The sequence below is a fragment of the Falco punctatus genome (assembly GCF_963210335.1).
Source record: "Falco punctatus genome assembly, chromosome: 13".
NCBI classification, from domain to species: domain Eukaryota; kingdom Metazoa; phylum Chordata; class Aves; order Falconiformes; family Falconidae; genus Falco; species Falco punctatus.
The window spans coordinates 11074336-11100002 of NC_137593.1; the positions used below are offsets into that span (position 1 = coordinate 11074336).

The following is a 25667-nucleotide window of genomic DNA, read 5'->3' on the forward strand; positions in this document are numbered from 1 at the left end:
TTCTCTTAAGTACAAACATTAAAACGAAGCAAAAACAGTGGAGAGCTCAGCACAGATCATGCACAGTTCAGTGTTGGCAGCTGAAAAAACTCTTAATCATGCCATGTTTTTCTTGAGGATTAATTTTCTAAAGCAGATGTCTAGCTTGATCTAATAACAAGACTTCCACTTTTTCCCTCAGACGGAAGTAATTTGTATTGAATACTGTTTCTTGTGCATCTGTGTAGTTAACATGATAACATGCTGTCATAACTAATTCTAGTTTAATTTGAGCTGGGTCTTGAAATAACCACTGACTTAGAGTTTGTATGTTATTGTTCTGAATTTCTAATTTTTAGAGCTTCTCACTGAAAAGAGTGCATGTACCAAGTGCTATATATAGGGCAAAAAAAAAAATGCTCAGGTAAGTGGGAACACCCACATGGGTGAAAGACAGTCTGAAATTAATAACCTGTGCCAGCTGAAGATCATAAAAAATATTAGCTGCTCTGAATGCTAGCACTGAAGTATTTTCTTGCATGTCCTATTCTTAACATTTCCTAAAATACTAATGTAGAAATTTCTGAAACTAAATAAAGTTAATACTACCTATGTCTGATTTCTGTGATGACGGTATGCTTGCAAATGTGTTGCTGGGCATTCAATATAGATTGCCTGTGATGGCCCTGGTGTGAGGGTTGCGAAGTGGGGAGCTCTATTTGCATAGAGGAATAGTGAAGACTTTCTTAAAAGGCTTAAGTTTTGCTGCATTATACTAGATGTGGAGGTAATATGTACTTAAGATAAGGCTTACCTTGTTTCACTAGGGCTTGAAGGGTTTTGCTAGGTGGTTTTTTTTTTTTTTTTTTTTCTGTGGTTTAAGGGTGCTGCACTGCTGTCTTTTGAGATGGGAGTGATCTGCTCTGCAGCAGGCTGAGAGCAGTTAGCGCTTGCAGGCCCTGCAGTTCCTAGTGTCCCTACAGGCTCTATGACTCAGCAGACTTGCTTACAGTATTCAGAGGAAGGCAGAGTGATTGCATTAGAGCAAGCACTGATGCAGAACTAAGAGCCCTCTGGAGTCACAGTGCAGCTTCCTAATGACACTTACTACACTGATGTCATGGGCTTGCTGTCCACTGCACATGATCCAGTAGCAAATCTGCTCTGTGAAATTAGTGGTGACAACAGTGATGCTATTGGAGGACAGCGTTGTTTCCTGACCAGTGGCAATGGAGTTGAGCAGTAATCATAGCATGTTACCTCTGCCTGGTGGTCTGCATCATCTAATCAAGTTGATGCCTGGTTTAACTTTTGAGGACAAAAATCTTTATCTCTAAACCTTCTAAATGAAATCAGCGATACCAAGCCAAGTCCTGCATGTCTGTACAGTGTGGTGTTAAGAACTCTTAACTTCGAGGTAGCTTCAGGTCAGCTTAACTCTGTTGTTGTAGCCTTGTTTACCCTTCTACCTCTACCATTTGATTTGCTGCCTATGACTACAGGGTGGTAGACCCAGGTAATTGACTGCAAAACAGGGGTTCTGTAAAACTTGTGATTACTGATGTGAGAAAATGGCTCACCCTAGTTCTCACCTACAACTTCTAACTTTCTCTGAGTGAATGGATGAACCTAATTAATATTTCTAATGGAATGGGCTAGTTCTGACAGGTTACCCATTTTACTTGCTAGGTATTTTTAATATGCCAGGTTGATTAATTTCTAGCTAAAATGTTGGTACCCTTCTTGTTTTGCTAGCCTTAAGCTTGTAAACAATTGTTAAACACAAACAGCTCTGAATTTGTTGCTGCATGTCAGTGAGATTAAATCCTGCTTACTTGCAAAAATACTGAGGTTAAATAAAAGGAGTTGTATTCGTAGTATCTTATCTAAGTTAATGTTCATGTTTGCGTACCAAGCTTTCTAGTTGAAACAAGCTCTGGTTTCAGCAGCATTCTTGGCCTTATCATGTGTTGGGGTGCTTTATACTTTTGTTAATGGCGATGAGCAAAGACTTGCCTTTCATAAGGCTGAACTTTGCCTGTTTGGTCAAGCACATCCCCTCTGTCTGTAAGAAATGAGTGAAAGCTGTAGCTCAGCTGTTAAGAAGGCTGTTTCAAGGGGAGGGACTGTGTCCTTTGCTGCTTTATCCTTCGTGAAACCTGGTATTGGGTCAGATGCCTAACCAGGCTTATTGGGCGCATGTTGGGACAGCTGGTGACAGAATGCAGTGGAAGGCTGATGTGATGCAGAAAGGTAGGACTACAGCAGTTAAAGTAGAGGGATTAAGCTGTAGTGAAACTCTGTCACTTGAGCAACAGAGTCCAGTGTGCCATTAATAGAGATATCGGTACTCTTATTTCTTGTAGAAAACCTATCTCAGATTTGAACTAGCTTGACCAGAAAATGACAAAGCTGTAAGCATGATCTATATCGCAAGTAACATGCTGCAAGCAGATTAAGGCTGTTGTTTCACCACTCATTTCAGATCTTTGTGGAATACAGGTTTGGGACTGTTTTTGCAGCAGACTATACCGCATGAAGCGGACTTCTTGCTAACATGTTGCATAGGTACCTCATAGAGTGAGGTAGAACTGTAGTTCCTGCTGAGGAGGATACAGGAATGTGCTGCCTCTGGTAGTCAAGGGCTGCTGGTTAACAGCCAGTGGTGGTGACTGTTTCTGGCAAGACTAAAGAAGGTACACTTGGCTGGTCAATGTGACTTACTGATTTTTCTGTTGCCTGTATTGCTGCATTTTTATACATCCTTCTTAACTTGCAGTGGACAAGATTACTTGATTGCCTGATCAAGATACTTGTAGGTGAAAGACCTATTTTACTACTGAGCCAATGTGCCAGGACCTTGTAAATCTCTCTCTTTTTTTTTTTTTTTTTTTTCTTTTTTTCCTTGCATGAAGATTGTATTCATCTTTGCTCTTTCTGGCTTGAAACCTTCATACTGATGTTCAGGTTCCCTGCTGAAAGGATGCTGTAATGGGTGTTCATGATGAGAATGAATAAGAACTTGCAATTCCTATCTTAAAAGCTTAAATGCTGTTTGGTCACAGCCTGAAAGATCACTTCTTTAAAAGACAGGAGCTTTTCAAATAGGCTTCCTGGAATCATAATTGAAGTCATGCTGCAATATAAGTAGGTCTAATCCAGCACTTCCTGGTGCTTAATGGGAATGTTGCTATAGAAATTTGGACCTTGGAAATAGGCACTCTAGGACTGAAATTCAAGAAACAATTTTTGTTCAGCTTGTGAATGCATATATTCACCTGATGAATAAGCTTCTGCAGTGTGTTCTTATAACAATAGATTTTTATGTCCTTAGTCCTTAATGTACTTACAAAATAGGGTGTTAACTACATGTTCCCAATGTATAATAACATACTAATCAGGCTTATTGTATGTGGGGGCATGGCTCTTCTGAAAGAAGATGGCTTCTAGGTGCTCTTGCTGCCTAGCACTTCAGTCGGTAGTCTTGATCTGTAAGAAGCCGTTACAACTCAACGGGCACATCCCTCAATTTTTATTCACTGCTAATGTATCTGAAGAAATTGTATTTAAGTTTTTCTCATGGAAACAGTGTGTCCTGAGGAGGAGGACAGGTCTTACTGTATCCATGAAATATAGTATAAAGTAACAGATGAGAGAGATCATTTTTTCTCAGTGATTTTGCAATAAGCTCATCTCAAATGTAGACTTCATGTTTATTTCATGGAACAGCAGGCAAGTGAGTATTTTGGTCCCCTACCCCATTATATTTGCAACAACAGAGGAGGTTGTAAAAGCAGCTTGTTTTCATGATACACAGTGCTTGTGAGAACTCAGTTCTTGAAATTTGAGTCCCCCAGTTAACAATGTTAGGGCACTAACTGACAAATTGTACTCAAAGCTGTAATTGGTTCTGAGTGGAATGCAGTGTTCAGGATTAGGTTCTTGATGCTGAAGCATCTACAGCATCTGTGGTAAGCCTCAAGTGTGGATTGCTGCATTTCAAGACACTGGGCAGTGTGGAACTTGAGAGATTGCTTTAAACATGCAGGAAAAATGTGTTGCTAACTTTAGCTATCAGAAGCCCTACTATTGTCTTCACCTTGATCTCTTATTTTTCAGGTTTGTCTGACAGCTTTTTGCCAAAGACAGAGAATGTGATCAGAACTTGTTGGAGTTGATGTAAAACCTTCAAGTGCTGATAGCTTTGAAGTGATTTATCACTGTCTGACTGTCTGGTAGTTGGATCAATGCTGCCTCTCAGCCCCTCTGGAGCATCTGAAGTGTCTGAACCAACTGTGCTGAACAACATGTTCAAAAATAGAAATGTGAATATAGCCTTGGTACTAGTTCCTTGGCACTCTGTGCTCAGAGCAGGCCTTTGAGACAGCTTAACTATAAGCTTTTAATTTTATTTGAAGCTGCTGGATGTCTCTGTGTTTTTCCAGAAGATTCCTTATTTTCATAACTAAGTAAACACAGAACTTTAGGAATCACAGCCCAAATAGGCTCTTAAGGGCTGTAGGTATTCTGAATCAGTCAACGCAAAAGTATTGCTATATGACTGGCTCAGATCACAGCTAGAAACTGTAGTTGAGCTGATGCCAGTGCTCACTGCGTGACAAGGTGAAACTGGAGTTGACTGCTTGATCAAGATCAAGTGCTAGATTTGTTTTAATTGCCACCCAGCTGAGCATCTCATTGGTGTTTGGCTATGCTAGGAGAGATGTGCAGGGATAGAGGAAATCTTGATATGGATGTTCATGTATTTCTGAAACTTGTACGTGCTGTCGTCATGCTCTGTGTGGCTACATGTAGCAGCTTGAGGATATCTTGTCTGTTAATAACAGACTATGCACAAATGCAGTCTTAATACTTTATTTTCTCAGATCATAGCTGCATAGAAGGTGAGGGAATACTTCGTTTAGGTAGTGTTGCCATAAAACATAAAATTGACACAGGTGCAAGTATCTAAGAAGTCTGAATTGCTACAATAATTTCAACCTAGAATTAGAATTTCAGCTTTTGCAGTGTAATGCATTTATGTATCCTGCTGCAGAGTCTGACTGCAAGGAGATACTGATTTCCTGGGGCTATGACAGTAAAATTGGAAACTAATGCTGTTAAACTTCTTATTGTCAACTGACTTTTCTACAAAGTAGGAAAGAAAGCAGTGTTTGTCCAGTGATCTTTGGAAGCCTTATATAAAACGCTATGCTAGGTGAGGCATGCTCCTGTATGGATCCTTCTTTGGTGTGTTCTTCCCATGCTGTGAGCAAACTGCTGCCAATGTAAGGGCACTGATGGAGGGAGTAGGTATGACACGTTGTAAAATTAACCAATTCCTACTAACAGGCAGTGGATCAGATCTCTTTATGTATCTGTAATGTCAGCTCTGAAGGCTGAAAATCTAGAGCTGTAGTTGAGCAGCTGAAGTAGCAAGGAATTGAGTGACTTGATGGGTAGACCAGTTCTGTGGACAGTGCCCATAAAAGGTGCTACATGCCTTATTCTTAGTTGGTAAAGTTTTAACTGAACACTATGGTATATGCTTGTCGCAGGAACAAAGTATGATGCAGAGTCCACAACTGATAGAACTTGTGTGGTATCTGAACACACGCAGTATGGTGGATAGAAACATTGTGCTAATAAACCTCTAAAACTGGGGAGCTGGGGAACTCCTGGTTCAGAGCAATGGTTTTGCTACAGTTCATTGTTCCAGAGTATTTATAATAGGTGGGCATTGGCAAGCTGAAGTTCTTGTAGGCTGGGTCCATAGATGGAGAGAAGCCACTACTTTGTATGGGCAGGAGTCTTCTGGGGAAAAAGCAGTCACTGTAATGTCTCATGCTGAGAGGAGGGAGGTGGCAGGAAGGAGAGGGTAAATGGAACATATAAGCTTCCATGCTGAAGGAGGCTAAGGTGAACAGTGCATGAAACTGAAGGACAGCACCCCTCAAACCCAGTTTCACTGACTTTACTGCCCTGATAGTGCCTAGAATATCTGTGAATGTACCCTTGTTAGCCGAGAGAATCTTCCTGTTATAAGTTTGATGGTATTTAACCTTTCTAACCATTGCACAGGAGGGAAAACGAAAACTCTTACTTTTCTTAGTGCTTCTACTTTGGTTTACTGTTATGCCATCCACAGATGTTTAAGGGGTGAGTAGACAGTGCAGCTCTATCAGGAGCATGTAAAATGCTCTCAAGTTCAATTTTGAGATCACCAATATTCTGGTAATTCTTTCAGAAATTTGTCTGAACATCCTTAGTGTGATCAGCAGAGCTGAAACTCAAGGATAAGTTTACATAATGAACTCAAGAAGGCAATTCTAGACAAGTGCCTATATGCTGAAGGCATGTTTTTTTTTTTCTCTAAGAAGCCTTACACTTAGTAACAGGAAGAACAGAAAGGCAAAACCCTTCACTGGGTAGAGACATTCTCTAGAGGAGCACCAGTGTCCTGTCTAATTCATGGCTTCCATTGAAACTCTGCTGCCTTCTTTAGTGGACTAACCACCTTTTGTCCAAGTCCTAGCTGCATGATGAAACACCCCATCTGGCCACTTGTCAGTATTTGTCTTTGACGACACTGTTAGTTGCTCTTCCTTTATCTAAAGCAGACTGGTAAGTCAGCCTGTTCTTGGCCAACAGTGTGTAAGGAGCAGGTTAACAATCAGTGAAGGGAAGATTGTAGTATCTTTTTCCATTGTAGTGTTCCATATCTAATGCTGGACACATTCTGCCCTGTGGCTGTCTCAGAAACATAGTGTACAGTTACAAGAGTTTCCAGGATTTAGTGGATCTATCCCAAACTACTGGAGAACTTAAATGAATCACAACTCACTGGTACACGGGGAGTTGTAATGCCCGGAGAAGGTTATTAGTTGAACATTCATATCCTAGTGCTAAGGAATAGTCAGCTGTGGTCTGAACTCTTCATACTGTGAACAGGTGTTCCACAAACAATCTGTATTTCAGTTCTTTTTGAGGATCAAGGTTAAAAAATTTCAAAATCAACATGTTTGGAGCCCTGAGGTGTTTACTTTGAGTTTACTAGTTCATTTGCCACGTGAGTGGGATGCCTCTTGCTTTTGGAAGCATGTGTTGGTACAGGAAGGTGAGTTGAATAAAAAGGCTGTTGTGTTAGGCTTGGTAAATGCTGTGGTGTGAAGGCTTCTGCTGTCATTCACAGGTGGTTTCACTCTACAGAAGTTTGAGTTTAAAGACTCCCTGGGTATTCCTGGTGTACTAAATTGACATGTGCAGCTTCTGTTGTGACCTAGCTTAGGTATGGCCAGAGTAAAGGATATTGCTGGAAGAACAGCTCCAGCATATGGCAGGCTGTCTGCATGTGGTTCGGGATAGCAGAGCTTACCTGAGCAAGTTGGGAGCCAAATCCTCAGCCTGTGCTGTGCTACTTTGATCTGTTTAGTGAGGAATTAGTTTCCCAGCGTTGTGGTCAGAGCACATATAGGATGCTAATTCTGTAGGGCAAGTTATAAAGTTGGTTGTCATTTCCAATTCCACAGGAGTCTGCTGTTACTGTGCTATTGGTGTGCATAAACTATGTAGCTTTAGTGCTGGATGATCAGTGTACAACCTCAGCTCTGAATGAATCCTATATTCTTTGATTACAAGATCATGAATACTAGTTTTAATGTAAAACAAAAGACTTGGATTCCTGTATACCAGAAGCCTAAACAGGTGCTTAACTGCTAATCAGGTGCACACATAGCATCCACTGTTGCAAAATCCTAAAACGAACACCACATGCCAAATTCTGTGTTTCTTGGATTGCAGGAATAAGTGAATTTGCCAGGGAATGGTTTAGAACATCTCACATCACTGCTAATGCTTGTCAGAATTCAGGGGCAAGGTCAAATAAGCAATGTTCCCCGAAGAAACTGGTATACCTGTCTTCAGCAAGGACTCTCTGCATGAACTAGAAGTGCTCCATCTATGTGACTAAAATATTCAGGGTAATCACAAACACACATACCCTTTTGTTGTTTGTTTGCAGAGCCCTGGTATCAGTGTCAAACACTACTGGCAGACTTCTCCTCTAATCTGAGGATGCATAGACTCAGGTTAGCTTTGAAACCATGACTCAAACACTAATTCAACCTCTTCTAATCCTAGCCCAGAAGAAAAACTGCAGAAGTCTTGTGTAATGAAGTCGCATCTAACAGTGTGTTACAGTGAATGGCTGGACTTGAAGCTGTCGCATCTGTGAATTCTTGTAGCAAGTCAGAGCATGCTTCTGAACAGCTAATTCTCTTTTCATTTAAGATAAATGTGGCACAGCTGCGCTTATTCCTGCATTTGGATAAACGGTTGGTGCTGTAAAGAGCTGTTTTTCCTTGTAGCTGAAGCTGGGAAGGCAGCAGAGACATGAGCTTGCATTTATACGCGTCAGGAGGCGGAGGAAGACAGAGGCCCTAACTTGGAATCAACTTGGAGTTCTTTACTATTTAAATAAGTTTCAACTTTATGTAATAGTAAATAAACCACAGGAGCTTTTGTATTTTGTTGGCTGCAGCGATTAATAAAAGAAACCTTTGTATGTCTGCTTTGGTTTCCTGTCAGGTAGCAATATGACCAGAAGAAATGAAGCTTCTTCTCTGTGGTGATCTAAGCCCTGGAAGATGCTCTGCCTTATGGAAGAGGAGGCAGTAGTTGTTTGGTGGGTGGGGTTTGGGTCATATGTTGATTGCATGTATATCACATTCTTACTCCTTTTGCAGAGAAAGGAATGGAAAAAAATCTGTTTTGCTTGGCCTCCAGGCTTGTCTGGTTTTGCTATTATCTGATGTTACAGTTGTCAAATCAATATATTCCTACCTTTTCTGTTAAATATGAGATTGCCTGTGTGAAAGGCTAGGATCTTACCTCACTGTTTTTTTTTTTTCTTCCTGTATACAACACAACTGCTGCCTTTCTCTTCACCTGCTTCCCATCTTCAGAGATAAATGCCCATATTGGCTGCTTAACAGGTGTTCAGAAGTGTTACTTTATTTCACATACACAGCAAGGCAAGCAAATTCAAGTAATGTTTATGATGCCTCTCTTGCTTCCTACATAACTTCTGTCTTTCTTACCTTTGGCATACATGTATGACAGTTTTGTAGCTTGGCTCCTGAATTTTCTGTACTTCTGTGGCCTTCTCACATGACCTTGGTATGTGGGTTGTGAATTTGGTACTGCTGTCTCTAATTTAATGAGCAAATATTTTTCTTTGCCCTTAACAACTCACTGTTCTCCACTCACCCAGACTTTCTGTCATGGCATGTCTTGAGCCAACCATGTCATCTTTCTGGCTCTCACATTACCTTATGTGCATACCGCTGCTGTGACCAATTTGTTGGACAAGGAAATTGTGATAACGGGTGCTGGTTTTGTTGGGTGCTCAAGTTGCAGAAAGTCAGAGGGAGCACATATGTTCTGTGGTAGCAGCACCAGCCATGCTTCTCTTTGCCTGCCTGCCTGCGAGCTAGCTGTGGAGTTAAAAGAACAAGTCGAGATCATGCATGTAGTGATACTTCCTCAGTATCCTCCATACTCTCAGGGATTGCTCTCAGGATTAAAAGCTTAACTGTTTCTTCATCTGTTAATTTTCCCAGTCATCTGTTGAATCATATCAGCCTGCATCCACGTCTGCCACAGCTTCACAAAGTATGGAGTACAGAACTATTGCCCTCTGTTAGAAGCTGCCCATGGCTTCAGAATTTTTTTCAATCCACCAGCTATTGATAAGATTGCTGTTATGTGCATCTAATAAACTGTACTGTACTTATCCTGTGTGAGTTTAATTCTTCCAAGTTTAGTCCATTTATGCATTTGAACTTTACAGCATCCTATGACAATTTTAAATCTGTGTGCATTGTGTGAAAACCATCAGTTTCAGAGTCCCCAGTTCTTTAGTTGTAAGGACAGTTAGTGGTCATTCTCTCATTCTCTTCTTTGTGCCATTCATGACTTTAGGGACCTCTCAAATACTGTACCTTATCTTTATTTCACTCTTCTGTCCAGCTGAGAGGTCCTAAATATATGCTTGTGTGGAAGCTGTTCTAATCATAACTGTTCTCATCAATTCCAGAAAGAGTTTTAAGTATAATACCCTTTTTAAACTCAAGTGATAGGGGACTGACTCTGCTGTTCAAAAAAAGGGGCAAACCCTAGGTGTTTAAGTGGAATAGTAATGTTTCCTGCTCTGTTCTTTGTGTCTTTTGGCCTTTGTGATACTGCTGCTGTTTTTCAAGAAATGTCTGAATCATTCCGCCCCCGCCCCCTCCAGTTAATGATACGTAGTTTAGGCTTGTTTTGTTTCTGTAAGCATTTCTTCAGTGTTATCAATGCTGTGTATCACCTGGTTCATTGTTTGTATTGGTACATTAATAAGTTGTTGAATTGCTGTCTGATTTCTGTTTGATAGTGTTTGATTTATTAGACATTTCTTTCAAAAGCAGCGCTTGAACCTGTTATATCCGATTGCTAATGACTTTTTCAAGGTTTTAGTTTCCAAGAAAACTGTACATGCATGCAGGCAATCAGGATATTGCCAGCTGATGAACACCTGAAAAAGTAATAGGGATTCAGAAACCAAAATTAACAGTTTGGGGATTGTTGTTAGTTCTTGTTCTTCAGTCTTTTGCTCTAGAAATGCATTGTAGACCCGCTTAGGAGTCTCATTTTTTCTTGATAAACACTATGCTTGGAAGACTTTCTAATGTGACACAGAACTGTATGGTCTTTCTTAGAATCTTCATTGTACAGCAGTGTTTTGCTTTTGTTTCTTGACAGTCATACATGTGGGATTTTGACAGCCTTGCCAAGATGGAGGTGAGCAATGTTCTTGACTAGGGGTTTGTACTTATACTTGCCTATATGGCCAGACATTATAAAGGCCTTTTAAAGGCAGTGCCCTAGTCTTTTATCAGTGCATCTTTTCCACCTTTGCTGAGAGAGTTCTGTTAAGCAGCTCTGGAGGGTTTAATTATTTTTCATAGTGAGTGTTCAAGTACGTTAACTTTGGACTGCCTAAAAATATAGTATCTTACAATTGTGCTTGCTTATTAAAAAGCTATTCTTTTTTGTAAGTGGTGAAAAACTTACAAGCTGACAAATACAGTGGGTTTTGTTTTGGAAGACTTTTTTTTTTTTAACTTATGGGCACTTTTTGCATGCTCTGAAAAACAATGATTCTGCAAATAGCCTGTGGCATCACTTACAAACAAGCATGTTATCAGCAACCGAGTGTTTGGACAGATCTGCCTAGGGCTTTGACAAAGGATAAGGTACCAAACCAGCTATGAATTACTCTGCTGCAACCAGAAAAGCAGTGGTTGCAGAACTTTCCCTGCTACTGAGTCCTTTGAGACATCTTTGGCAGGTCCCTTGTTAGGACTGATTGGGGTAGATTTGGTAAAGGGGTTAAAATTTGCCCTTAATGAGTCAGTAACTTAATATAAATTGAGTGAGAAGTATTTTAATTCAGATTTCAAGTGCTGCATAATTTTGAGTCGCTCCATGTGTCATAATGCTCTTTTGTTTTCTTATGACTTTGGTATCTTCTTTTGTAATCATAGCTTTAGCGAATAAGTTTTTTGAACAGGACCATGGATTATTGAGAATATGCTTAGGCACTATTTAAGTACCTTGGTTAAATAAATAAAGGACAGGTTTATGCTATTATCTGTTTCCTGCTCTTGTCTTTTGCATGAGTGGAAGCTAGATGTCTTAATATGCTATATGCTTACATGTTAATGTAGTACAGACAAAGTCTGATAAATGGTGGCATTTCTGACAAAAATTACATGATGGAAGGTTGGGAACAAAGTGCTTGCTATTGGTGTGCTTTTGGTGTCTGCAGATACTGTGTTTTGTAGGAGGCTACAAGGCACTTACAGCTGCTATTTTCAAAGGAATAAAATAACTTTGCTCTGCAAGGCAGCTAGTAAGGGTAAAAATAGTATCTCTGTTTGTGAGACAGCTGGGAAGACTTTTCCTTCAGAACCAATTTTTTTTTCACTAAGTAGCTCCAGTTCTCAGAAACCAAAATACAAACAGGTAACTTGGCACTGCAATAAATGGTCCATTAAGTTAGCAGAACCACTGGTGAGCCCTCTGCAAGTACAGATAGCAAGCTAATCTCAGATAGTTTTACCACAGCTGGCTTCTGATCAAAAGATTTGTTTGAACTCTGCAACATTTTGACTACTCCATATCATTGCTGTTTCCTTTCTCCTCTTAGATTAGCGTATAGGTCTGTCTTTCTCTAGGGCTGTGGAAAAATTCCCCCGAGATAAGGCTTGCCTTTTAAGTGGTTGTTAATAAAGTTGCTGAGCGGTTGAATTGTGTGGCTGGGAGCAGAGAAAATTGTCATCTTTGTTCCCTTTAGTTCAGGGAGAAAGAGAAAAAGCAGGAACTGAAAAAAGTACAATTCTGCTTAAAACATGTTTGTTTTTTGATCTAATCCAAGCTATTTTTCGAAGACAGGACTTCAGTAGTATTCTGAAAATAATTTGAATTTTCCACAGATAGGAATAGCTAAATTACACTAAGGGGGTGTAAATTAATCAAGAGTGCATGTATTAATTTTGCTGTGTAAGCCAGTCATTGTTCTGATGTCATAGGTACTTGATTTTGTAATTTCTCTCTATTATATTTCCTGTGGCAGGATGCAAGATTAGTCTTGTCTGTCCACTTATTATCCTTTGAATGCACAGAGACAGTACTGGTGTTGATTTATGTTTTGCAAGTGCAGCAATCTAATGCAGATCTAGGATGTGTGCCCTCCAAGTCCTTGCTGCCAGGGTGTCCTCCTAAGACATTTAAATTATAGTGATTGCTGTTGTGCAATAATTAACAGAAGAAGGAGGTGCAAAGTTGCTGGAGTCAGGAGTCATGGATTTTTAAACATAGTTTTAAAGTCTGACTCTCCTGTCTTCCTTCTAAAAGCAGATTGAATGCCAGGATGCCTTGGAAGCAGCTGCTCGGGCAGAGGGCCTGCCACTGGACACCTCCGTGCATTCCCAGCTGAGAATGCTGGACGAAGAGCATCACAAGGGAAAATATCACCATGGCCTAAATGTTCTGAAACCTATACGGACTACTTCCAAGTAAGTTATTTGGGTTACAAAAGAACTGATAGAGCATTTGCTTTTCAGACCAGTCACAAAGCAGGATTGTAGCTGTAGGTCTGCTGACTGATACTGAAAACATTAGGATTTGTTTGACAAGTATGGCTATATGGGCCATTTGGTACTCTGAGTACTTCCAATGAGAGGAGGCTTTGTTTTTCTCGGGGACTTACAATTCTGTTTCCTTTTCCATTTGTTTGTGATTTTTTTTTTTTCCTTTTAGACACCAGCACCCTGTTGATAATGCTGGGCTTTTCTCCTGCATGACCTTCTCCTGGCTCACTCCTTTGGCCCACAGAGCGTACAAGAAGGGGGAATTGTTTATGGGTGACGTATGGTCTTTATCAAGGCATGAGTCTTCAGATGTCAATTGTAGAAGGTAGACATCTTGTTACTTATTATTTTCTTATTTCTGTCTTTATATGTTACTTCATAGGCAGTGATACAGTATTGCCCTAGGAAAGCAGCAGTGATATTTTGTTCTGCCTTTCTTAGAATAATGGAGTTTAGTTTTATCCTTCATAGACCACTTTCTCTTCCTGCACTGTTTCTGTACTTTTGCTGATTTCAGTAAACTTAGAGGAGTCTGTCTTTAGGAGTGTTTTGCAATTGTTTTTCTTATTTTGCATGTCTTTAAGCTGTTTTATATTAAACCAAAGTTCTTAAGGCTACACTGAAAAGAAATCTTGTGCTAAAATAATGAAAGCTAATACTGACAGTAAAAAGTGATTTGAATATGGGTCAGATCTTGTGATCAGGCTAACCTTTTATGGCTAATGAGAGTTTTTCTGGGGCTTTGACTCCACAACTCTTCTGTCAGATCAGCAAGGAAAGACTCTAACAAGTCAGTACATTAAAGATTGCCAAAGAGACTCCAGGCAAAGCAAAAGGCATTGTGTTTTTCATCCCTCTCTTCTGTAGAAGTAACACAACATAGATATTTCAAGGTGCAGATGTTTCTCTTTACCTCACAAAATGTACCATGTGTTTATTTCTCATATCTAGTTGATACCAATTTTTTGTTGCTCTGAGCTAGGAAGTGCTTGGGATTTTCACAAAGAAGTACCTATGAGATGGTACCTTCTCTTACCATGAAAAATTCCTAACACAAGGCTTCTGTTTTTATTAGGCTGGAGAGATTGTGGCAGGAAGAACTGAAAGAAAGTGGGCCCGAAGATGCTTCTCTCCGGAGGGTTGTGTGGATTTTCTGCCGCACCAGGCTCATCATTTCCATAGTGTGTCTGATGATCACGCAGCTTGCGGGTTTTAGTGGACCAGTAAGTAATATCCATCCTTTTTTTAACAACCCCAGAGGGCTCCATCTCATGGCCAACTGTAAAATCTTAAGGTTTCATTGTAGAATCACTTAAATGTTTTGACTAGCTAGAAATTTTGGGGCAAAATTCCAAAGTGATTTCAATAATCCAAGATAGGTTTCCGACAGCTGGTGGATCAGTTGCTGAGTACCGAGGCAAGTTCTTGGAGAAGGGAGGGGGAGTTTAGGTATCTTGGAGGAAATGCACACTTGGTTTTTCTCTTTGGTTTTGAGTATAGTTTAACGTTCTTCCTTAAATGGTATGTGGTTTTTTTGCATAAAGTTCTTATGTGCAGGTCTTTTAATTGTTTTCTTTTTCTTTTTGCAATTCTGTAAATTTATCTCGGAATAAAATTCAGTTTAGGTAAAACACTAATTGTAGATCACTGGCATTAATAGCACAGTCTTCAAGAAGTGGAACAAAACAATTCTATTAGAGTACTACTTAAAAACTAATGTGAGCAGGTTTCAAGAAGTCTGTGGGTGTAGCCTTTGCTGATCCTACAGAGAATGGTCTAGACAGGTTTCATGTAGAAGTGTTAGAGTATGTTATTGCCTCTAGGAACTGCTGCTGTTTGTTGCTATGGGTCATAATGAAGATAACAACATATGGGACTTGACATTCACACCATTTTTGTCACCTGTTTGTTGCACATGCTGTGCAGATTTACAGTTGAAATTTTGACTAAATTTATTCTCTACACATTTCCCTTGAGGAGTAGGAGCAGTATTACTGCTAGTAGTACACGTTTCAGTGTGCTGGTAAGCTGAAGGTTCATTTCTTGGGTAAGTACACTTGGGTGCACTGTTAGGTGAAATGTCTTTTTAAAATGTTTTCCTGCTTTTAAATGTCTTATCAATATGTTCTGCTTTTTAAGCCTTTTTAAAGTTTGCCTTGTTTCATGTAATATGAATAACAATAAATGTTTCTGTGATATTATTTTCTTGGTAATAATTGATAGTAGCTTGTATTATAAAATATATGAACATACTTTGGCAATTAACAATAAATCATGATTAAGGTTTTAACAGCGCTAGCTTTCCCCAAGAAGAGCTTCTGTCATTGTTTCACTACAGGGCTTTAGTAGCTGCTTTTAGCTTTAGCAAAGAACTTGTGGCAGGATTGCCCCTAATTTCTGTAGTGTAACTTTCTCCATTTGCCTCAGCTGAACTGCTGAATGAGAGAGTGGGAGGGGAGGGAGAAAAACAAACCAGCTTGACTAAGCTGGGGGCTACTGCTGCAACTGATGCTCGATTTGGGTGAATTAAAATTATCTGTGGACATTTGGCCATTTATAGGCAACCTTATTCATTTCTCTGAATAAGGAACAATTCCCTTTTGGTTCCATCATTTGGCATGAAAAAAGTCTTTACCATCCCTCCTCCCTGTTTTCAAAAATGGCATGCCTCATAGATATGCCTGTGCTGTCTCCTCAGAAGTATCAGTGCTTTCTTGTATTGTTACATCCTTTCAGTCACCTGAAGGTGAAAAGGGAGATCAGGAAAAGCACTTGACTTGACCTCATGTATTTGTGAAAATTATAAAAATGGAGTTAAACACTATATTATATTAAACTTCAAAAATTCTAATTGAATGTCTATGACCTTGAAATGCCAGCCAAGAGCTGTGGCTTTGCTGATGAGCATTGTGATGGTTATAACTGGAAAGGAGTTTTTGTAGACTTCCTGTGTGGGGATTTTTTTATATCAGAGAGATCCTTCAAGGGTCTTTTTTTTTTAATTTTATTTTAATAAATTCTGCATCTGGCACAGTATCCAGACCGGTAACCTGGTGAGACAGCTGCATGTGTCAGACTGCCTTGTAAGAGCCATTGGAATGTACTAGTATAGGTGAGATACCTTTTATTCCCAGTGAATATTTGCTGCCATTTGGTCAGCTACCAAAACTTTGAAGTTTGGGTTGAGGAGCTAAGAAGTTTTTTGATTACTAAACATAATCGGTTTAACTCCAGGTCTGAACAATGTTTGCAACTGTTCAGAGCTAGTCTTCCTGTTTGGGAGATGGGGAAACTTGCTATCTTAGTGGAGTACAGCTTGACAGTTTGGTCAGTTACTGGAGGGGGGAGTGGTAAGCTGCTGGAGGTAAGTTTCCCAATTTCCCAGTTGGCTCCAGTTGCAGCCTGCCCCGTGCTGTCGCACGCTGGCTGCAGCAGGGATGCCAGCACTGCAGTGGGACCAGTGACAGAAGCTGTTCTTCAGAATTTTCAGGATGGCTGTTTTCTGCGTCAGAATGAGACAGTCCTGCTGGGCAGAGCGAACGCCAAGAGCAAAGGTAAGGTAATGTTTATTCAATGGGAATGCTTAAGACAGCCAAGCAGCTAGTACCAGCTACTACGGTAATAGTCGCAGGAGTTCCTTTTTCCCCGTTAGCTTGAGTTTTAGTTTCTGTACTGTAACTTTCTTGTTTTGTAAATAACTTTATACTGGATTCTTGTCATTAAACTAGTTTGAATTCATACAGTATGTGTTCAGATGTAAATGTTAATTCTGTGTGACTTTTTTTCCCCTCCCTTTTCAAAACCCTTTAATCTGCTGTTTCCTCTTTTCTTTCTTCTGGAAAAAAAATAATATGGGGGTATAATGTAAGCTGGTCTCTATTTCATCACGGGAGATGCTGAATCTATAAAATAGTGCTGAAAAATTGCACTAAAATGTTTTGGGAGGAATGAGACCCCAGGAAACATCTGCTATCTTTATACATCCTCTCTTGGAGACTTTCAGCAATGCTGTGGTGTGCGAGAAAATGCTTGCAGTCTGCGACCATGCTGAGTTACAGCTCGTGAGGAAAAAGGGGAATTTTAACCCCAGTTGCTCAGTGACTCGGTTGCATACGTTGGATTGAATACTGGAAAAAGAAGTCAGTAATCTCCTTAGTAACTGCAAACCAACTGTATGCAGTTGTGGTCCAAACAGTCGATGTAAAACTAAATCCAAGTAAGGAGAAAGTTGGAATGCATTAGATCTGTGAATGTGAGCTCCTCACATTTGTTCAGGGATTGGTATGTAAATTTTCTCAGTGGCCATTCTAGAACCTGACGGACATCTGGCTTTAATTCACACCTGTGAAAAACGAAAGAGCAAAATTATTTACAGCATGTTTCCTTGGTTCTGATGTGCAGAATTATTTTCCTCAGAACAGATGAATTTGATCTCCATTTTTTTCTGTTACTTGGTGCTGGGCTATAGCTATCAATACCTTTGCTGCAGTAGTGGGGTGTTTTGGTTTTTTCCTCTCTCTTCAAACTATACAGAACTCTTATTTGCAAAACCTGGTTTAGCCAAGAGGACTTCAACGGACTATGAATGGGAAAGGCTTCTCAAATATTTTCTTTGGTCTCAGATTTTTTTTGTTGCTTTTTATTGTGGGCAAAGGTAATTCTCTGCTCTGTACTAGCATATCAAAAGCACCAGTATCTTAAAGCATCATTTGTTGAAAAACATTCTAGGAAATCTTTTGCTGTCTGTGAAGCCTTACTGTAGGATACTTTTAAACCAGATTTCAGAATTTGTGCAGCCTCAGAAGCCTTCTCTGTTGGCACCTGCAAGTTTGACTTCTTTTGGACTTCATGAACAAATATTGTTCTGTTTTTGTATCTTTATAATTTTGTGCGTAGTTTTAAATCTAGTTTGTTACAGGCTAAGACTGACTGTTAGATGTTAGTCCTTTATAATTATCCTGTATGTGCAGATTGTATGTTTATACAATGCTCTACCTGTTGTACAGTGTTCTTGAGATGTTACCGTTTAAGGTGGCACTTTATTTCAAATAAAAGCCTATTGTTTCGCAGTCAATAGTATTTAATATTGCTGGTGATTGTGAGTTGTATGATGTTATATTGTGCCGTTGGACCACAAAGAGCTGGATGTGGGAATCGGTGGTTCTGGGGGCTGTCCTCTTTCTGCAGGTGATGTTTGAAATGTGATTCCTGAGGTAAAGTGTTTATGTTTTTGGGGGGAGAGGGTATGGGGAGGGATTGAACGGTTAATTTTTTTGTCTTTTTTTTTTTTTTTTCCTCCCCTGTCCCCAATGATTTGTGGTATTGCGTACCTTGTGCTTTTTGCTTGTTTTTTTCTTTACTATTAAACTGCTGATGTTTATTTCCAGGAATGTTTTGCAAATGTCCTTCTCACTCTTCCCCTCTACAACTGTAGGTACATTGTTCCTTTTTATCAAATAAGCACGTTTGAAGCAAACCAAAGATAAAATAAAAAAGGTCTTAATGTCACGTAAAGGAATGTTTATGTGTGCAGATGTATAAGTAGTAGTGACTATATTTTAAAACTCTTCTATATGATAATGCATTGCTTTCAGCTAACTGACAGATTTATGTTAAGTTAGAAGACACGGAAGATTAGAAGTGTACTGCGAGGAATATGGTTCCAAATTAAACTCTCTTTACTTACTAAATTTGACTCAGTGCTTGGCTCTCAGCAGGGCTTTGTGTTACAGTACTTCTTGTATTGACACCTTTTACTTCTAGAAAGAAGATGCTTTCTCTTTCAAATGGCTCTTTTAAAATCAAAGTAGCCTGCTTATTTCTAACTTAACATAAAGTTGTTGCATGGTCTTCTGGGATGATGGGGTGTTCATGCAAGCTTGCATTTCTTCCTGTAGGCGTTCGTTGTGAAACACCTTTTGGAGTATACCCAACAGAGTGAGTCCAACCTGCAGTACAGCTTGTTTTTAGTTTTTGGCATCTTTATGACGGAAATAGTGCGATCTTGGTCCCTTGCACTAACCTGGGCTTTGAATTACCGCACGGGGGTTAGACTACGTGGAGCTATCTTGACAATGGCGTTTAAAAAAATTCTTAAGCTGAAGAACATAAAGGAGAAGTCTCTTGGAGAGGTAAGCTGCAACATTGTTTTGGTAATTGCAGTGTGAAAAGGGATATGCATTTATATTCCTTTGTGAATGAGCTGTGCCTTTTATCTAAATAATGTTATGTATTTTTTCAGCTCATAAATGTATGTTCCAATGATGGTCAGAGGATGTTTGAAGCTGCAGCAGTTGGCAGTTTGTTGGCTGGAGGCCCTATTGTGGCCATCTTAGGAATGGTTTATAATGTGATTATTCTGGGTCCGACAGGCTTCTTGGGCTCTGCTGTCTTCATCCTTTTCTACCCAGCAATGGTGAGTTGGAAAGAGAGTTAACACTTACTTCCTTTTTATTAGGGCAGACATACGTATAGTTGTGAATAGGTGTTGAAATGTGCTAGATTTAGTCCCATTTATGGCACTGCATGTTATTGAACGTGTTTCTGAAGATGGTGTATGAAGCAGAGATTTGGAAACGGGAAGCTCAAAATGATGAAGAAAATTAGGAAATGGAAATAGGAAATCTGATAGATTTGACTGAGATAAATATGCATAGCTAAATTAAACTCCAGAATGCTCAGGTGCTTGCAGTCAGGGTTGGAAAGACACTTGCCTTCAGTTTCTGTACAGGAGCTCATTGTTGCTTGAGCATGTTGCTCTTGACTTCAACAAAAGATGTTGAAAAGCACCTCATCTGGGAGAGGGTGTTCTTTATTAGTTACTCCTGCCTCTACTTCTGCTGAGCTCTGAAATAGGCTAGTTCAAGCCAGATTCTTCTTGCCTCTAAAATGCCCTGTAAGGCTGTTGAAGATTTGTCACTGTATTCATGATACAAATTTTAAAAAAGCATGGAGGCTGAATACTGTAAAGTCCACTTTGGTCCTATTTGTAATGATTAAAATAATGGCAATTCTGTTTTAAAGAGGAGAATGAGGAGTGGAGTTTGATCATCTTTTCCAGTTCTTTTCAGCAGTCCTTCTCTATTGGTGGGGACTCTAAAGACATTGCAGGAGTATGAAGAAGGGCAAGGAGGTGAAAACTTCCTAGTGTGTTGATTTTTAATTTCAGACCAGGAATGGGATGAACTTAAGAGTAGCAGATATTTAGAAACATGTGAAAAACTATTTATTTTTAGATTGCTTTAGTAAAAGTGTTAAAACTGTGTTACCACCTTCATAGCACTGGCATATGGTAGAAACTGATCTGGCTGTGCAAAGTCCAGCTTCCTCTTTGGCCTTGTAGTGGGACCAGGTTAAAAGGTTGGCTAAAATGGGTTCTACTGTTCTTTTGCTATGAGGGTCAACTTGGTGTGTTTTTAGGTTAATGTGTTTGTAGTCTTGGTGCTTAAAAAACTTAAAACTGGTACTATTCAGTGCTGGTAAAAGTGCACAGCCTTATTTCACAAATCTTATTTTTGTTGAAACTTGGTATTGTGAGTGTGGTGCTCAGTGTGGATGGGAGGATATGAATAGTGTTTTCAGCCCGACTTTTATGTCACTTTGCCCCATCCCTGAATCCCTTTTTCGGATTCCAAATCCTCTTTCTCTGGTAATTAGGAGGAGTTGAATGCACTTGCTCTTTCTGAGTTGCCATTAATGGTGTTGCCTTTTGTTTCAGATGTTTGTGTCACGGCTCACAGCTTATTTCAGAAGAAAATGTGTATCAACAACGGATGAACGTGTGCAAAAGATGAATGAAGTTCTTAATTACATTAAGTTCATTAAAATGTATGCCTGGGTCAAACCATTTTCTCAGAACGTTCAAAGTGAGTTCACGTAATCTGTAAATATTTCCTTTTGTGCAGATGCCCCATTGCTTTAGTAGCCTGGTGCATCCTCCTAGCTTAGTACCATAGGTGTTGATGTACCTGCAGTGTGGTAACACTTTCATCCTTCGGGCTTCCTATTTGTTATGCACAATAGGGTGGATGAACAGATCTGCTTCTGAAGCTTTGCCTTCCAGCATAATAATGTTTGTGTCCTGGCACTAATCTTAATTTTTAGAATTTTGTTCCATTTTTTATAATTTAATAAATGTGCTAGCTGCTCCATTTTAAAATAAAGTAAGACCTCTATTCTTACGGAGATTTATAGACCATTATAGTTTGCCTGTCTGTAACTGTGGTCTTTATGAGAAGGTATATATATAATATGATAAATGCTAAAGCATAGAGTTAGGCCTGTCTTACTCTATTTCTGATGGTAGCATCAGCTGTGTATGTACCCTCCAAATCCTCCTTCAAATGTGGTGCCCCTATTTATATTTCTAGAAATTCGTGAGGAAGAACGTAAAATTTTAGAGCGTGCAGGCTACTTCCAGAGCATCACTGTGGGTGTGGCTCCCATAGTTGTAGTAATTGCCAGCGTGGTGACCTTTTCTGTCCACATGATCCTTGGCTACGATCTTACAGCAGCTCAGGTAACTTACTGGTGTTGAACATATTGTTTACAATATTGCTACAGTACCTTTTCTACTAAGTCATTTCTCTTTATCGTATTCTTTGCTTTGTGGCTGTGCCAGTGGGGCCAGGCTGTAGCCTTGCTCACAGAGAACGTCTGATAGGTCTGACAGCAGCAGATGTAATCTTACATTTTGCACAAAAACCTCTCAGTGTTGTTTCAGTCCTGACCTTCCCCAGAATGGGTTTGGAGCTGAACGTAGATGAGCACTCCTGTTTGCTGTTCAGATAGGGCACTGGGATTACTGGATGTTTTTGTTTTGCAGCATGGTTGGATGGAAAACGGCACAAATGGCTTACAACATGATTTGAACTTAGGTCTTCACGTAATAGGTTAATGCAGATTGTGCTAGCTGCTGCCTTCGGTAGGCCTGCAAACACTGAAGTGTCTGTCTTGGTCTGTTACAAAGCACGGGAGAAAGAGTTGTGCAGATCTGCTCTTTTGGGCTGTTTGAGAACATGTTGAATATTTAAATAGTTATTCTTGGACTGTGGGCCTTTTCTATGGCTTTAAATTGCTGTTGTGACACTTCAGCTTTTAGAAGGTTGGAGTTAGCATATTGCATCCAAATGTGATAATCTGTCTTGTCTCATTTTTAGGCATTCACAGTGGTCACTGTCTTTAATTCAATGACTTTTGCTCTAAAAGTAACACCTTTCTCAGTGAAGTCTCTGTCTGAGGCATCTGTTTCTGTTGACAGATTTAAGGTAAGCAGCGTTTGGCCTTGCCATTTTAACTATGTGTGGAATGTTGTATGTGTATAATAGATACTAAGGGAACACTTGGAAGGTAGTGTTCTAATGACTGAGGAGTTCTTTTTATTTACACTTAGCACTGCAGAGCATTGTATTTTGTGGAAGAGATACAAATCTAGTGAAGGAATAGTAGAAGTTTAAGATAATACCGGTGTGGGAAGCAAAATATTATTATTTAATGATTTTTATGTTGGCCACTGTAAGGGATAAGAGTACAGGACTAGATGACTCAGAGCATAATGATTCTTAAACTCCCTTTAAAGACCCATCTGTATGAGAAGGCAGTGCAGTATATCTGCAGTGAAACTTTGTTTTGCTAATGAAACTGTTTTTGGAAAATGAAACTGTTTTTGGAAAAATATCATGTATTATGTAGGCAGCTTTGCAGAAACCAGTAGAATTTTGCTTGTAGTAACGAAAAACTGAGGTTTTGTATTTCCAGACTAGATTAAGTGACTGAAACTCCAGTAGGTGAATAAAATGCAGTTGTGATCTGACAAAGAGAATTTATGGCAGAAAATTCAACTCCTTATAACAAACAGCCCTACCTCATCCTTCAACCCCTGTGAAGTAAATGCGCTGTGTGTACTTTAGTATGAACTCAGAAGACAGACCTTTTAATTTTGTCTTGTCTCTTGAAGACAATAGTGCATTGGACGTTTTAGAAGTTTCCAAATAGGATTCCACAAGCATTGACAGATACATGGATTCTGTGCAGTGCATTCATGAAACAAATCTGGGTGTGAGAAGTATAGGAACTGCAGAATGGTTTTGAGATCCCATTGCTTTGGAGCATCTTTGTTTCATCTCATGAGTCACCCTAAACCAGACTTTCTTAAATCCAAATGTGCTGAAGGGAGTTTTGGGGGTGGGGGAAGACAAGGACAGGGGAAATTGTAATTATCTTCCAGTCTGACTGTAAACAGGGTAATCTGTGTAGGGAGTATAACAAGAGGTGGGGATAGTCTAACATCACAGTAAAAATGTAACTTGGCTTTTTGGCTCTGTAAATGAGTGTGACCTTTCTTCCGAATGTATGATTTGACCATAGCAATTGTAAGAGTATATAAGGCAGAGAATTGAGAAGTCTTTAATTACAAAAGGCTTCTTAGTTCAAGTCATAAATTACGTAAGTGGAAAGCTTTTTATCTTGTAATTAAACTGTGTGAAAAATCTCTTCCTAATCTGTGTTGATTGTAAATACTGATGGATGTGGTGGAAAACGTGATACAATGGACTTAATGTCTTCTTATTGCCAAGCAGCCCAAGACAGATCAGCTAAACTTGTGAGAGATGACTTTTTTCCCAGCAGAAATGTTGAAGGGTAAAAGCTGAAGTTAAAAGTCATTCCATCTCTTTCCATAATGAGTTGGTGTGCAGGACAAGTCAGTCACTTTCCCTTAAAATGACCTCTTCACTCCAACCCATGTATTCTACTCTTGTTTTTAATCTGGAAGTTACAGAGCTGCGGTTGCAAACAGTGTTAAAAGAATAAGCCCTTCTGATGTTGCTTCCAGAGTATCGCAGTGCTGTAAAAGTCTTAGTGTATCTAAGTACTTCCACCACATCCAGGAATGCCCCAGCCACTTAGCAGGCCTGGAGTTAGTTTACACTAATGAGCTACCTTTTGCTCTTCAGCTTCCTCCTACTATATAGCCTGATGTGTTTTGCTGCGTGAGTGTGCCATAGGCTTGTCTCCCAGTCTTGATCAGGTGTCTCATCTTTACACCTCTCTCACAACTCCTATCAGAGTTTATTTGTAATGGAAGAGGTTCATATGATAAAGAAAAAACCAGCCAATCCTCACACCGCGATAGAGGTGAAAAATGCTACCTTGGCTTGGGACTTCTCCCACGCCAGCGTCCAGAGCTCACCAAAGTTGACCCCCAAAGTGAAAAAAGACAAGAAAATCACCAAGGGCAAGAAAGAGAAAATGAAGCTACAGAATGAGGGACAGCAAGCTGTGCTGGCAGAGCAGAAGGGCCATCTTCTAGTGGACAATGATGACCATCCTAGCCCTGAAGAGGAGAACAAAATCATCCACCTGGTTAATCTTCGGCTTCAGAGGACTCTCTACAACATTGACTTGGAGATAGAAAAGGTGAGAGAAGAAAGGAGGAAATCTGAGCTTTCAAAAGGCCTCATTTTTATGTGTCCCTTGGAATAGGACACGGTGTATTTTTGCATGAAATGGAGCATATTGCTTTTGTGCACTCCTGTAATATCCATAGCAACTGCGGTGTCCAGGATGCAGTGTATGATCTTGATGTAAACAGCTGTGCCATTTTAGCAAACTAGATTTTTGCAAACAGCCTATGAAATGACTGCAGGTTGTATAGGTTTCACATTTATGTGATGGTTTTGCTGTTTCTAGTTCTCAGTAAAGTATCCAAGCTTGAAGAATCAGCAGGGCAACAGGGTTATTTATCAGTGGGGTGTTGGTGGATAGTGTATTCCTGCAGCTGCTTGATAATTTTTCAGGGTTTCAGCTATATTCTTTGTGAACTTTTTAGGTGATGAGGTGTTCTAATGGAGCATAACAGTGCTTTTCATTGAAGAATGTGTGGTTTTCTTCCTTGAGAATTTTTGTACAGAGATTTTCAAGAGTTTAGAAGCAGTTGGAATTCTCATTCCGAGATGGGTAAAAGCATGTAAAATGTCAGAGAAAAAGCATTGAACTCAATATATGACATCTTCTACAAATACAACAGTTTTGCAGTCTGGCAGTTGGGTGTTGTAGTAATAGGATCCATGTATTTATCAAGATACTTGTGGTTAAATTGTTTTATATAGTCAGATGAGTAGTGGGATGCTTTAGACTATTTTAAACTATAACCCCCCCTATATTTTAAACTTCTGAGGAGGATGCATTTACTTTAAAAAACAGCCTTGAAAAAGAGAGTACACAGTTGAAAATATAAAGTCTAGTTTTCTGTCAGAAGTTTGCAAATGAGAAGCCAGTAATGTGTTCCACAAGTGGCTATATATCCTTTTATCCACTTTACCTTTTTTTACAAAAGGAACAAAAATAGTTTTGATGAATTCATTATTTAATATGGGTGTCAGCTCGCCCATCCATTTTTTTTTTCAGAGGCATACTTCAAAGTGACTGAATTCTAGCCTTTTTTTGGTATGTGTTTGTTAGCAAACTGAATCTCATAGACAGGGAGATTTACTGGAC

General features: G+C 39.6%; 1 protein-coding gene across 11 annotated transcripts in view; it reads left to right on the forward strand.

Annotated features, from left to right (window-relative positions):
* Positions 1 to 25667, forward strand: part of ABCC5 (ATP binding cassette subfamily C member 5) — a 205787-nt gene that overhangs the window by 158488 nt on the left and 21632 nt on the right. For 4 of the 11 annotated variants that reach the window (XM_080409097.1, XM_080409089.1, XM_080409093.1 and 1 more), the window contains exons 3-12: positions 10780 to 10818; positions 12937 to 13097; positions 13342 to 13497; positions 14248 to 14395; positions 19070 to 19303; positions 19414 to 19587; positions 20890 to 21037; positions 21542 to 21690; positions 22331 to 22438; positions 24237 to 24587. In XM_080409097.1, the coding sequence (XP_080265223.1) occupies positions 10780 to 10818; positions 12937 to 13097; positions 13342 to 13497; positions 14248 to 14395; positions 19070 to 19303; positions 19414 to 19587; positions 20890 to 21037; positions 21542 to 21690; positions 22331 to 22438; positions 24237 to 24587 (1668 nt within the window). Of the gene's footprint in view, positions 1 to 10779; positions 10819 to 12936; positions 13098 to 13341; positions 13498 to 14247; positions 14396 to 14489; positions 18607 to 19069; positions 19304 to 19413; positions 19588 to 20889; positions 21038 to 21541; positions 21691 to 22330; positions 22439 to 24236; positions 24588 to 25667 lie in introns of those variants that run through there. The other 7 variants (XM_080409092.1, XM_080409095.1, XM_080409094.1 and 4 more) reach the window with 5 other exon arrangements.